The sequence below is a fragment of the Diabrotica undecimpunctata genome, chromosome 1, assembly GCF_040954645.1.
Source record: "Diabrotica undecimpunctata isolate CICGRU chromosome 1, icDiaUnde3, whole genome shotgun sequence".
Lineage (NCBI taxonomy): Eukaryota > Metazoa > Arthropoda > Insecta > Coleoptera > Chrysomelidae > Diabrotica > Diabrotica undecimpunctata.
Window position 1 is genome coordinate 99,050,403 of NC_092803.1, and position 14,654 is coordinate 99,065,056.

General features: G+C 30.5%; 1 protein-coding gene across 3 annotated transcripts in view; it reads right to left on the reverse strand.

Moving 5' to 3' along the window:
• LOC140451697 (adenylate cyclase type 6) overlaps positions 1 to 14,654 on the reverse strand; it is a 3,083,308-nt gene that overhangs the window by 325,244 nt on the left and 2,743,410 nt on the right. For all 3 annotated transcript variants that reach the window (XM_072545540.1, XM_072545547.1, XM_072545553.1), the window contains one exon: positions 4,417 to 4,515. In XM_072545540.1, the coding sequence (XP_072401641.1) occupies positions 4,417 to 4,515 (99 nt within the window). The remainder of the gene's footprint in view (positions 1 to 4,416; positions 4,516 to 14,654) is intronic.

Below are 14,654 nucleotides of genomic sequence, written 5' to 3' on the forward strand. Positions count from 1 at the left end.
TTGTGATGGGTAGCTCTTTCGGGGCGACAGACTCAGTAAAACACAGGTTTTAAATAAAAATAAATCTATTAATTTAGTATATATACAATAAATAAAAATAAAAAGGAATTCTACGTTGTATACTTATACAATGAATAAACTAAAACGAATTCTACGTCCCCGTCTGGATCCCGCGATGAACGAAGTCCCCGGTAAACGTCTATAAAAGAAAAGAAATTAATTAGTACTAATAAGAAACGAAATGGGGAAATCGATCGCGCGCAGATTTATACTCGCTTTCGCTTCATTTCAGCGAAAGCTCCGAATACACTCGCAAACAAAATATTTAGCTGTGCAGACCCATGGCAATGTTCAATACACAATACCGACGGGTTCCGCTTGGCTAAGGACAGAGTATGATCCTCAATACGGAAATCTCTCTGTCCCGGTTGGTTCTGTGCAGATCCACGGTAATGCTCAATACGCAATACCGATGGGTTCCGCTTGGTTAGGGACAGAGTATGATCCTCAATACGGAAATCTCTCTGTCCGGGATGGCTCGCAGGTTCACTACACCGGCGAGTCAGGGAGCCTAGAGCGCTAGCTACAAGACTGTCTAATTCCGCTATTCACACGCCTTAAATAGCCGTTCTGAATCCCACTTGGCCATCACGTTGTAAAAGTGGATGCGCAAATATTGACACTCCCACGGTTCGAACTGTTAAACGATCCGAGCATCGTTACAGGTTTTACCGTAGCAATTCTCTAAGAAAGCTATGAAGTTATCGACCGGTAACGTAAAGGAGTCTTTTTGATAGTGTTCTATGATTGTATTCTTAGTTTCAAGCGATATTCTGCTGTCATCTTGAATAGAAGAGTCCCTTTTGAGTTTCTTTTTGGCTTGATTCACTTTTTTTGAGGCTTGCTCTGGTACGATAAACTCTGAATCAGGGTGTTCTATTTCTGATGAGTCAGTTGACTTTGGTCTCTTTTCACCTTTTGAAGTTATATTAATTTTGCGCGTGTCATTAGGTGTTTCCGAATTGTCTTCTTGTGGAACTACCGGTAGTGTATTTCGATTTGCAGCTTGGGAAATATCAGAGGGAAGTGGAGATGTTTTGTTCGAATTTTGTGATTGATTGAATTCAGGGGAGGTGCAATTTGATGCTATTTGACCGGGTTTTTTACAGTAGAAACAAGTCATTTTATCTGTGGATAAAAATATTCTATGGTTATTATTGTCAAATGGAATAATCACGGATGTTTGAATTTCAGAATTATCATGAGATGGCATAAAATATACTTGCCTGCGGAAGGACAAGATATGGTTGTATTCATCTCCTGGGATGCCAGCTCGTAGGAATGATATTGGAGAGACTAGCTGAAGTCCTATGTTTTTCAGGGAGGCCTCTATTATTTCATTGGGTATTGAAGGACATATATTAGACATGATCAATCGTTTTGCTGGAGTGATTAATCTTCTGACTGAAAGGATAGGGTTTCCGATGGTAATAGTAGGATTTGTGGAAATGAGCTGCTCAACTAGATCTGTTTTGGTTAAATAAATACATATTCTGCTGTTTGAGATCCTTGAGGCGAAGCATATATTTCTTGGTCCGATAATATCTCCTATGGATTTAACGTAGTCATATAACTTTAAGTCTTCTTCTGAATGGATCACTATGGCTTGCTCCTTCTTTGGAAAGGAGCATTTCGGCGCTGATTTAACTGCAGCTGTGTAAGAGATGGAAGGATGTGAGATATTTGTTGAAGTAGATTGCTGTGACATGTTTGACGTTGTGGGATTATTTTCACTCGGTGAACTCATATTATTATTTGGGATGCCCTCGTAGTCAAAAGCAACCGTGGAAATCTTTTTAGTTTTGTCTTCTATTGGTGAATATTACGTTTAGCAACCAGTAATTACTCATCGTAATTCTGGCTGCCTATTCGACAGGTAGTTGTTCCAATAATAGGTTTATGTTTATTGTACCGTACTAATTATTGATAATAGGAGCAAAAAGTCGTTTACTAAATAAAGTGTTGTGAATGTTTTTATGCCAGTAAATGCAAGTAAAATTAAATTTTACTCACCAAAATATTACTGGCAGGTGCACAACACAATAACTTTACTCCACTGTGATTCTTATCAATTAATATCAACTATTTCGCTATTTAGACAACAAAATATTAAAGAGGTTGTACGATTCGAACATACACGTTCTAGCTCGATTAGGCCAGTCGAAAAAAGATTTGTTAAGCATGTTTTGTTGGAATTTCAGTCCAAAAGCACAAAAGACTATCACGAGGAGATGACAGCTGATGTTTTCGATGAGTATTTTGAGCAGATGATTAAACACATACCACCAAATTCAATTATAGTATTAGATAATGCACCTTATCATTCACGACTAGTAGAAAGACTTCCAACGAATGCGTGGAAGAAACATAATATTCTTGACTGGCTGCGGAATAAGTATATGCCTTACGAAGATGGAATGGTAAAAGCAGAACTTTTAAAAATTGCCCGGCAACACAAATCTAAGTTCAAGAAATACGTAGTTGACAAAATTGCGGAAAGGCGAAACATCACAGTCTTTAGACTTCCACCCTACCAATGCGAAATAAATCCAATTGAACTCATTTGGGCACAAATGAAAAGTTATGTGGCTAGAAAAAATACGCCATATAAAATACAAGCTGTACGTGAATTTTTATATGAGTCTTTACAACATATTACAAAACAAAACTGGAAAGATGCAGTAAGACATGTAATAGAATAAGAACAAAAAATGTGGAATCTTGATAACATAATTGATGCGACCGTAGAGACACAACCGCTAATTATTAACCCTCAAGACGACTCGGATTCCGAAGTTGATCCTATTTATTTTGAATTTGAATAGTTTTCTAATCGTAATTATATAAGGTAAGTAATAGTATTTGTAATCGTAAGGTATTAAAGGGGAAAGGCGCAAAATGTCACCTGTCAAAATGTTCAATGTGTTTTAAATTTATTCATTTTTTTTCAAATCCTGAGAAAACTAAAAAGCATTTTTGAAAAATTTAAAGGCAGAATGAAATATTTATTAGAATAAACAAAAAGTTTCTTTTGCATGCAATATTTTCAATTAAAAATTATACTATATTTTCTCTTTTATTTTCACCCCTGTTACATAATATATTAAAACAAACATTGTAGAAGTTTTCAGGGACTTTCTGCCCTGAGTAATAATGTAATCTTTCATTCTGCGTTTAAATTTTTCAAAAATATTGATTAGTTTTCTCCGGATTTTGCAGGCGACATTTGGCGCCTTTTTCCTTAATTAAATAAATGTATCTTTTACAAATGATAAGAAACTTTTTATTTTTGAATAAAATAAATAAGTTTTATTAAAAAATACAATTTACATAAGTACAATTTAAAAAATATATTTATTTAGTTCAAATAAATGTTTCAATCATATACTCTACGACACTGGTCGGTCATCTCTAACCATTCAAAATATCCCCGTAATAGGATTATAAGGTATTGTATTCCTTCAGATATAAGTTGGGTTAGTCGAAAACACCTTAAACCGTCAGTTTTAGGTTGGTTTTTACTATTATATCGTATTACCTATCCTCTCTGTATTTCAGTTTTCTAATTAGGGTTAAACTTGTAGTGAGCTATCAACAAATTGTGAACCGACTATAAGTTCTAAAACTAAAGTTCCTCACTTATTAACTATTCTGATGTTTTGATAACGCTGCGAGGTTCTGACGTCGTAAATCTTGAATGACGTGCACTCTTTTTTATGTGAAAAATTCTATACCACTTTAGAAATTAAAAAAAAAATAATTCAAAAGCTTAAATAAATTTGAATTGCTTGCCAACTCTTAATTTTGTTTATATAGATTTGTAGAGCACAAAAGAACTTTATTTAAAAAAAAAAAACAAAATCTATTTTGGTAAAAGATTAAGCGAGTTATGGCCAAAAAACGATTTTTGACATTTAATGGAATTTTGAGGTTGTGTAAATATTTTTTGCTAAAATTTGGTCAATCATTTTTTCTGATGCCGGACATTACCCCAAAATTTGGAGTCAAGTTTTTGCTGGGACAGTTTTGACATTTTTATCCGGCTATGCTCTTTATTGTTGGATACTGTTTTGGTCGGTGTCTTCTTAATTTTCTCACAGTTTTTAAACCGTTTTTTAGCTCCAGGTTATGTACTGTTGATATTTTTTTATTTCCTGTTTCTTAGTTTTGGCAACAACTACATTATCGTTCAGATTCAATATCTATCTTATATAATTTACTATTTATTATTTACTTTTGACACATCAAAGTTATAAACTCAAATATTGACTAAAATTAAAAATTTTTTGCAGATAGCAAAATGCAAAAAAATAAATAATTATTCTTATTCTTATATTTGTTTAAAACAATACTTACATCTATAAGATAATATTGTCTACAGCCCTTATTTTCATTTGTACAATTATGTCCTTCAAATGTTGAATTCAAACATTGGACTTCGATTGAAAGGGAAAACTACAAGGCAAAATATATTATAAATACAAGTAATTAAATTATTTTGAAAATAAATATAATTGATACGATCGACCTATAAATAGCTACTTTTCGTGACATCCTTTGCTAATATCTACGAGCATTTCATTATTACCCTATTTCTAAAATAAATCTCTTAGAAGCAGAATCAGAATTTCGAAACTGGTAATAATAATTGTAATAATTGTAATAATAATAATAATTTCGATACCTTATAATAAGTGATTAACTTATTATAAGGTATCAATTGTAAATTCTTATGGGATATCTACTTTTAACACAATTGCATATTAGCAACAGTTATAATGCAATTGGTATAATCTAAAATATCCTATACCCTTGGTAAAATTGGGAGTAATAATATTAAATTGAAGCATTGCATAAGTCCTATCACGTTGCTGGTATACTATGATCACAAGAAATGGCAGACTACCCTGCTATACTTTTTTTACTATACTGCCTTTAACAAATGTTTTAATTTCTTAGGCAGTTTCTCGGTAGACTCTCTGCTAGTTTACAGTACATTCTTTATTATTTTTATTTAGATGTATATGCATTCAAAATATAAAAAACACATCTGAAAAATTTTATATAGCTACTACGTTTTGAATTCGAAGTCTTGAACCAATCTTGAATTGTAAAAACATGAACATAAAAACGTATTTTTTGAATTTTTATTTTACTTTATATACTATGCTTGGCGAAGTTCCGCTTTTAAGAAAGTTGTTCTCAATTGTTTCTAAATTTAAAGTTTGAAGCCAATGTAAAATTTTTTTAAAACATGTTAGTTACGATTTTCAATAGATGTCAGAGTAAAAATAAAAAAACAATTCAGGTTTTAATTCATTAGTAATCAGTTCAATTGTTTATTTGTAACTTTTCCCATCTATAACAAACTACATTATATAACTTACACAGCTCATAAAGAATAAAATTAAATGTTTGTAAAACTAATTGTAAATCAACAACAGAACTTATTGTAAATAAGAAGTAAAGAAAGGGTATAGAATAGGTAAAGAATAAGTAAAAAAAAATTATATTTGATTGATATCTCCACTTACTAACTATTTTATAATTCATTCATAACTCTTTACTGATAACGTATTAATATAGAGTGGTCTTCTAATGCTTCTCCGGATCAATTTTAGTTCGTATCTGGTACAAAGCTGGTATCAAACTTTCTTTAGTTTAAATAACGATAAAATTGAATCGGTCAAATAGAACTACTATATATTTTAAATTGTGTTTGTTTAAATTGTTCATTTTTAAAACTAAAATTGGAAGCGAAATTAAAATAAAATGTTTAGTCCTTTTTGAGTTTATGTTCTTGATTTAAATTTTAAAATTACTGCTGAGTAGTGAATCTGGAATACACCATATTTATTTGTTGTCACTAATATTATCGTACTGCATGTGCTAATATATGCTATACACCTCTACTTCGAAATATATAATACATATTTCGAAGGAGAGTTGTATAGCATATATTAGCAAAAATATTAACATATAGTACATAATAATATTGCAACCGCTTCCTCTCAGAATTTACTATGGTGACAAAGATACATTTCCCTGGGAAAATGGTATTAGGTGAGACATCTCCCAAACTAATCAGCGCTTTGTTGCAGAGTGCTGTGAGAAAAATAATTAAAAAATATTTGAGTCTTCATAAATGAGGAGTTTCTAAATAACTTGAGGTTTGCAGACGACATAGTCCTTATTTCAAATCATGTAGATCATACATGCTAACTTTTTCAATACTTTCAGAGTTTTTGTGCTCGACTTGACTTAAAATTATATTTTCTTAAATACAATACACGACCAACTTTTACTAGCAAAAAACATTTCAACGTCTGGCACGCGTACTGAACAAGTATATATAAGTATCTGGGCCACAAGATTAAATTAGGAAGAGACAACGAAACAATCGGGTTAAAAGGAGATTAGAACTAGCTTTAGCAACATTCGAAAAAATAAGGGAAGTGTTTATATCTGATATTCCCAATCTGATATGTGTTTAAAGAGGAAGGATACACTTTGATCAGTATATGCTTTCGGTTCTATCGTATGATGCAGAAATACTGGCCCTTACCTGAAAAGTAATAAATAAAATTCAAGTGACAGAGAGAGCAATGGAAAGGGAAAATGTTAAATATATCTATCAGAGACAGAACTTCAAATCAAATAGTAGAAAAACTGGTGGTATAAACGAAGTTAAAAGAATTATAACACTAAAATAAAATTGAGCAGGCTATGTCACCTAAGTAAAATGTGTCATCCAACAGACCAGAAGTCTGGATAGAACTATGTACGGGAGGTCCATGTACAGCAATGGAATCAAAACGGCTACATATATATATATATATATATATATATATATATATATATATATATATATATATATATATATATATATATATATATATAAAGTAGTTGGGTATTATTGACTGACACGTTATGTAAAATAAAGTTATATTTTAGGGTTGCAGTCATTAATAGGGCAGGAAAGTAAAACTGTTTGTTCGTTAATCAAGCTTTCGCAAAATTTATTTGCTTCTTCAGGATATGCTAAAATATGGTATCAGTAAATACAACGAAATTAGAACTAAATAGCATTGTATAAATTTAGTATAAAAACTTACAACATGAGGTTATTCCATTAAATTTTCAAATTTGCAAAACATTAAAACTTAACTTATTAAAATTATACAGTTATGTAAGTACAATATTCTAATTTAATTTAATTTTGTAAAAATTCATTGTGACATTGATTATGTTGATGTTTGATTTATGTCAGAAAGACACTCGTTTCTGTTTATTATATTTTTTGTTGTTGATAACTAGCTCTTGATTGTTATTATGGTTACGTACAAAGTGGCGCCAAATATAAATATTTAAATCTTTTGGAAATTATAATATTTGTAGTCAGAAAATGTAATATTGGAAAATTATAGTATTAATTTTCGTAAGACAGAATGTAATTATAGATATTGCTTAGTTTATCAATATCAGTTTTTTTATTAACGCATTGATATTTATTTATGCATACCATTTCTAAGAATTCTCTTTTATTTAATTGGTTTTCACGTCTTAATATATTAGTTTCATTGAAATTAAATGAATGATTTTTATTAATTGCATGATCTATTAATGCACACGTATTTTTATTATTTCTAAGGTCACTTTTATGTGATGTTAGTCTGCCTATTAGATTTCTAGATGTGTGTCCGATGTATGACTTATCACAATTTTCGCATGGTATTATAAGCTACATTTGAGCTTTCCATAATGCTACTAGGTGATTTAGTTTTTGTATACAATGATGCTAATGTTTTAAAATTTTTAGTTGCAATTTTAATATCAGAATAGTTAGCAAAGACTTAAGTTAGTTTGGGTGTTAATGTTGGTATGTAAGGTAGTGATGTGAAAGTAAATTGAGATTGCACGATTTGTTAATTTGGTTCTCTTGTTTGATTCATGTCAATCATTCTATTATTAGGATTGTTAAATAAAAATTTGTTAATTATTTTAATTGGGTATAAATTCTCTAATAAAATGTCTTTAAGTTCTAATAACCCTTTGTTGATGTTATTGATGTGTGATAATTTGACTATTCTGTTTTTTAAAGCCAATATCAAATTTATTTTCATATGAGGTGGATGTTGTGAATGATAATGAATAAATCTGTTACTAAATATAGGTTTTCTGTACCATTCAGTGCTTAATACATTTTGTGCATTACATTTGATTTTTATGTCAAGATATGGGATGCTATTTTCTATCTCTTTTTCACATGTAAATTGTAAATGTTCACTATAATTATTAAAAGTTTGTAAAGTTTCATTTATTTTGTCTGCAGGTAAAGCAAGTATTAAGTCATCTACAAATCGTTTGATAAATGGGATATGAAAAGGCAACTTATTTAAAGAATCTTTTATTAAATCGTCTAGTACATAATTACATAATATACACGATATACTTGAGCCCATAGGTGTGCCAAAAATTTGTTTATAGATTGCATTATCAAAAATCAATACATTAAAATCAAAAATGAATTCTATAGTGCTTAAGAACGTTTTCTTGTTAATTTTGCAATTTATTTTGATTTCATCCCAATGTCTGTTTATACTATCATTAATAATATGTAGTGGTAAATTAGTAAATAAAGATATAACGTCAAAGCTTACTATTATATAATTATTTGGTAGTTGATAGTTATTAATAAAATTACTTAGTTCAAAGGAATCTTGTATAGAGAAACTATTATCTAAGTTATATGACCTTGTAAGAATATCATACAAAAATTTTGCTAATTTACTGTTTGGTGAATTAATTGAAGATACAATTGGTCTCATTGTTAAGTTAGGTTTATGTACTTTTGGTTGTGCATAAAAGCGTGGTGTGACAGAGTTATATATAGTGAGAGTTGAGGCTTCTTCTCTCTGTGCCTTTATGACTCCTATTATGTTAGGTTGATTATATAATTTCTTTAACTCATCATTTGATCTTCTTATCCATAAACCGTCCCTTATTATTCCTCCATATATCTTCCTCAGGATTTTCCTTTCCCATATCTCCAGTAAATTTTGTTCATTTTTTGTCATTGTCCATGTCTCACTGCAGTACGTTACTATTGGTTGTATAGTTGTTTTGTATAACTGTATTTTTGGCTTTTTTGATAAAACTTGCTTTTCAACATTCCACTAAGAGCATGTAAACTTCTATTGCCTGTGATTATTCTATCTTGTATTTCTTCTTTAATGTTAGGTTTGCGTGATATTATTGTACCTAGGTATGTAAATCTTTCTACCATTTCGAATTCGTATGATAATCTTTCTTCTACTTCTACTTTAAACTTTTGTCCATCCCTGACCTGATCATCTGTCCACTGCATACATTTTGTTTTAGTTTCATTTATGTAAAAACCCATTTTCTTTGCTGCTTTTACTATTCTCTGTACTATCTCCTGTAGCTCTTATTTTTCCTCTTGCCAGCAACACTATATCATCCGCAAATGCCAAAACTTGGTGTCTTTTATGATATAGGAGTCCTTCTCTATTGATTTTTGCTTCTCGCATTATTTTTTCTAGGCATAAATTAAAGAGTAATGATGACAAAGGATCGCATTGCCTTAATCCTTCGTTTACTATAAATTTGTCCGATACATGATTGTTTACTTTGACTCTGTTTTCTGTATTCTCTAAAGTAAGATATATCATGTTACGCAACTTTCTGCTAACTCCCAGTTCCTCAAGGGTCTCTTTTAATTCCTTCCTTTTTATTCTATCGTATGCTTGCTGGAAGTCGATGAATAGCGCTATCGTTGGTAAGTTGTGTTCATAGCTTTCTGCTTGTAATTCTCTGATTATGAATACTTGGTCCGTTGTGCTTCTCCCTCGTCTAAATCCGCACTGATATTCGCCTATTATATTTTCAGCTTTTTTTTCTAGCTTATCTTTTATGGATTTTGATAGGATTTTATATACGGTATTTAGTAACGCTACTCCTCTGTAATTACTGCATTCTGTTTTGTCTCCTTTTTTGTGTAATGGGCAAATAATGGCTTCCTTTCAATCTTCTGGTATTCGTTCTTTTATCCATATCTCCTTTATGATCTTGTATATCCAATTATTTAGCAGTTTTCCACCATATTTCATCATCTCTGCTGTTATGTTATCGCTTCCAGGGGATTTGTTGTTTTTCAGATTTTTTATGATTTCCTCGATTTGTTCTTTGCTGGGTGAATTATCTTCTATGTCTTCTAAGTGTTCGATTCTTGCTTCTGCTTCCATACATTGTCTTTCGTTTGACTTATTATTGCCATTTAGTAATTCATCAAAATACTCTTTCCATCTTTCGGCTATTTCTGCTTCCCCGCTTATATTATTTCCTGCTTTGTTTTTAACGAATATGGGTTTTTGTTGGAAACCTTTTTTTTCATTTCTAGTACCTTGATATAGGTTTTTTATTTTTTTATTTCTGTAATGCTCTTCTATTTCTTTTAGCTTATTTTCTATGTGTTTTCTCTTTTTTTCTCTCAGCACCCTCTTTACTTTTTGTCTTTGCTCCCTATATCTATTCTTTGTCTCTGTTGTTTCTTTCATGATCATTTCCATCCTTAATGATTTTCTTTTGCTGCTTTGATTTGCTGCTTTGTTCATTATTTGCTTTATGTTTTTCCATTTGTTCTCAGTTTGCTCTTCTATTTGTATCTTTTTTAGTTCTCTTTCCATTGTTTCCTCGTATATTTCGTGCTCTTTTTTTGTTGCTAATCGAATTGGGTTATGTATACATTTCTTTTTTTTTATTTTGTTTTTGTTCTCTGGTATCAGTTGCTTAATTTTGATGCCCACCATGTAATGATCTGAGTCGGCGTCTGGTCCTCTGTATGTTCTTATCTTTTTTATACATTGCTGTTCTTCGTTTTCGATAAGCACGTGGTCTATTTGGTTTTTAGTCTTTCTATCTGGCGATATCCATGTTTCCTTGTGTATTTCTTTTCTTTCGAAATATGTGCTCATTATGATCATATTTTTTTCTCTTGCGAAATCTATCAGGAATTGTCCGTTCTCATTAGTTTCATTGTGTTTACTATATTTTCCTATTGTCGGTCTAAATACTTCTTCCTTCCCTATTTTGGCATTTGCGTCGCCTAGAATAATTTTCATATCATATCTGGGTATATTTTCGATTGTTCTGTTTAATTCATTGTAGAAACATTCTTTGACATCATTATCTTTTTCTTCTGAAGGCGCGTGAATATTTATGAGGGTGATTTTTTGGTATTTTCCCTTGAACCTGATACTACATATGCGGTCTGATACTGGTTTAAACTCTACTATTGCTTCTATTAGCTCTTTTCTTATCATAAAACCTGTGCCTAACGTTCGATTCTTTCCGCCGCTGTTAAAAAACATTGTATCTTCTATTTCTAATATATCATTTCCTAGCTGTTTCGTCTCCTGTAAAGCTACTATGTCAAAATTGAACTTTTCGATTTCTCTCGCTAAGTGTTTAAGTTTGCCTTCTCCATATGTGCCTCTTACATTCCATGTTCCTAAAAGTAAGTGTTCTTTTCGTAATGTTTTCTTGTGTTTTGGTCCGGTTTTCATTTTTTTCCTCTTTTTTCCTTTTTTTGTATTATCGCTAACCTTGTTCTGAGCTTGTTTCGTCAACTTTATTCCAGTAGTACATTTAGTTGCTAGTGTTTTTATGTTTTTTTACATATTGCGCCTTCCTTGTCATTTCACTTCCATTCGCTGTTATTTACCCATATTTTTTTTACTTCAATCTTGACTTCATTTCCTTTATTTCTTTCTTCTTGAGCAATGTTTCTAATTGTTTTCTGTATTCCTCGTTCTTTTATGGTTGCATCTTCGTTGATATATATTTTGTACTCTTTAATTTCTTTTAACTTGTGATTTTTTTCCATTATTTTCCTTTTTTCTTGTTGGTTTTCCAATTCAATTAGGCATGTTTTTTCGCCTAACTTGTGAGCATTCCTTATTTTAACCTCTACCCCTATATGTTGTTTGATGAAATTATTGATTGTTCCTTTTAACCCTGCTTGCTCATATGTGTCTATCTTTAGGCCGTACATAACTATGTTATTTATTCTTCGGTGTTTTTCCATAACTTCCATGTTTTCTGTTATTTCTCTGAGGTCCTCCTTGATCTTTATATTTTCTTGTTTTAGTTCTGAATTTTCTTTTCTCAGCTCTCTGTTTTCCATTATGAGCTTTTCTATCGTTCCCTTGCATTCTTTTTGATTTCTTTTTATTTCCTTAATATCATGAGAAATTCCTATGAGAAATTCAATTTAGTTTTTAGTCTTTAACATTGAATATTATTTATATTATTTAACATTGAATATACAGAAATTTTATTATTTGATTGCTAATCGGATTCCGAATCTTCTGCAGCGATTCTCTCTATTGGTTTTAAAAGTGGAAGATAGTTATCATGATAGGTGGCTGGGGTAGTACCTGAGCTACAAAGATCTTGTAGATTTTTTAGTTTCTTAGGCTCTGTTCCTAAAGCAGAAGGATATAGTTTCGGAACCTCACTGAAAACATTGTTGTCAACTCGAGTGTTTCTAGGAATGCACAATTGTTTGAAGTCTACCTGACTAAGTTGTGTTTTATAGATTATATCAAGGTGTTTTTTTTTACATTGCAGCCGTTTGATATTTAGCCACTTCATAACATCGCCATCGACTGTCTTTGTTTTGTTAATAATTAATTTTTCGCTGTAAGTTTTAAAATCTAAAAAATGGCTGTAATCTAATTCCTTAACGACGTATAGAGGGTGATTTACTTTGGCTGTTCTTGCCACTGTGTACCACCCGTCAGGCACATACATATTATATATATATATATATATATATATATATATATATATATATATATATATATATATATATATATAATATATGTATATATATATATATATATAAATATATATTATGTATATATATAAATATATAAATATACATGTGTATATATCCGAATCGTCTGCAGCGATTCTCTCTATTGGTTTTAAAAGTCGAAGGTAGTTATCATGGTAGGTGGATGGGATAGTACCTGACCTACAAATCTCTTGTAAATTTTTTAGTTTCTTGGGCTCTGTTCCTAAAGCAGAAGGATACAGTTTCGGAACCTCACTGAAAACATTGTTGTCAACTCGAGTGTTTCTACGAATGCACAATTGTTTGAAGTCTACCTGACTAAGTTGTGTTTTATAGATTATATCAAGGTGTTTTCTTCTACGATTCAGGATGCAGTCTATTATCTGACTTGTGGGATGTAATAGACTGCATATTAATATAATAATCAGATAATAATAATCAGATAATAGACTGCATCCTGAAAAAAGTGCATTGGGTGAACATTCATTTAAAAATGGGCATCAGATAGATTATAATAACATCAAAGTAGTAGAACAGGAAAGTAACATCACCAAAAGACTTTTTCTTGAAATGGCCTACATTTGCCCAAATAACAATGCAATGAATCATATAACGGATATTGGTCATCTAAATAAAATGTTCTCCTATTTGTTACTACTAGATAAATGCAATAATAACACAAACAATAATTTATCAATTGACATTTAAAAGAATTTTGTCAGAATAATGTCATGTATGTTTTTAGAATAGTTAAGTGTTTTTCGATGTACAGTAATTTTTAAATTTTTAAACATAAAAATAGGTTTTGTATATTGAAAAAAGATGAGAGACTGTGATAAATTTTATCAACATTACAAAACATCATCGTTGATACAACCTTATTAAGTTTGTAAGTAGTGAATTTTTTAATTCATTATACCAACGCCAACAATTTATTCATCACATTTGTAGCTCCCTGATGAAGGACATAACCAATGTCCGAAAGCTTGGAATAAAAATTTAAAAGAGTACACGTTTCATTTTTTATTGCTGCAAACCCAATATTTAACGTTTACTTCCTTACGTTGTCAGCAAATACTTCTGGTTCATTATATATATATATATATATATATATATATATATATATATATATATATATATATATTCTTAAATTTACTATTTCATTGTGGGTAATATTATATTCAACAGCGATGTCAAATTTCTGATGCTAAAATGATTGATAATGAAAGTGGGATATACATTTTCATATATATAATGGCAGCGAGTAAACGGTAAAACCTTGAACTAAATATATATGATATTTTCACTGTACCATCATTTTAGACTCAAACATTTTCTGGAATAAACTTGTATAACTCAGTAAGGGATAAACAGAGAAAGCGGATATTTTAAAATATCAACACGGTATCAACACTCTAATCAATGAGATGGTTAAATTTCTTGTAACAAGTACAGGAAAAAAGGTATTAAGGTCTTGTAAAGTAGCGTCGATATACAGATGCTACTTTGCAAGACGATGCTAAGTTGATGGTAAAAGCATAATATATCGATGCGAAAATGATAGTATGATGTATATATATATATATATATATATATATATATATATATATATATATATATATATATATATATATAAATCTAGCGGTTAATGAGGGTTCCGTACTAAAACGGTATTATACTAACTCCAGGCGAATATACACCGTGTATATTATTA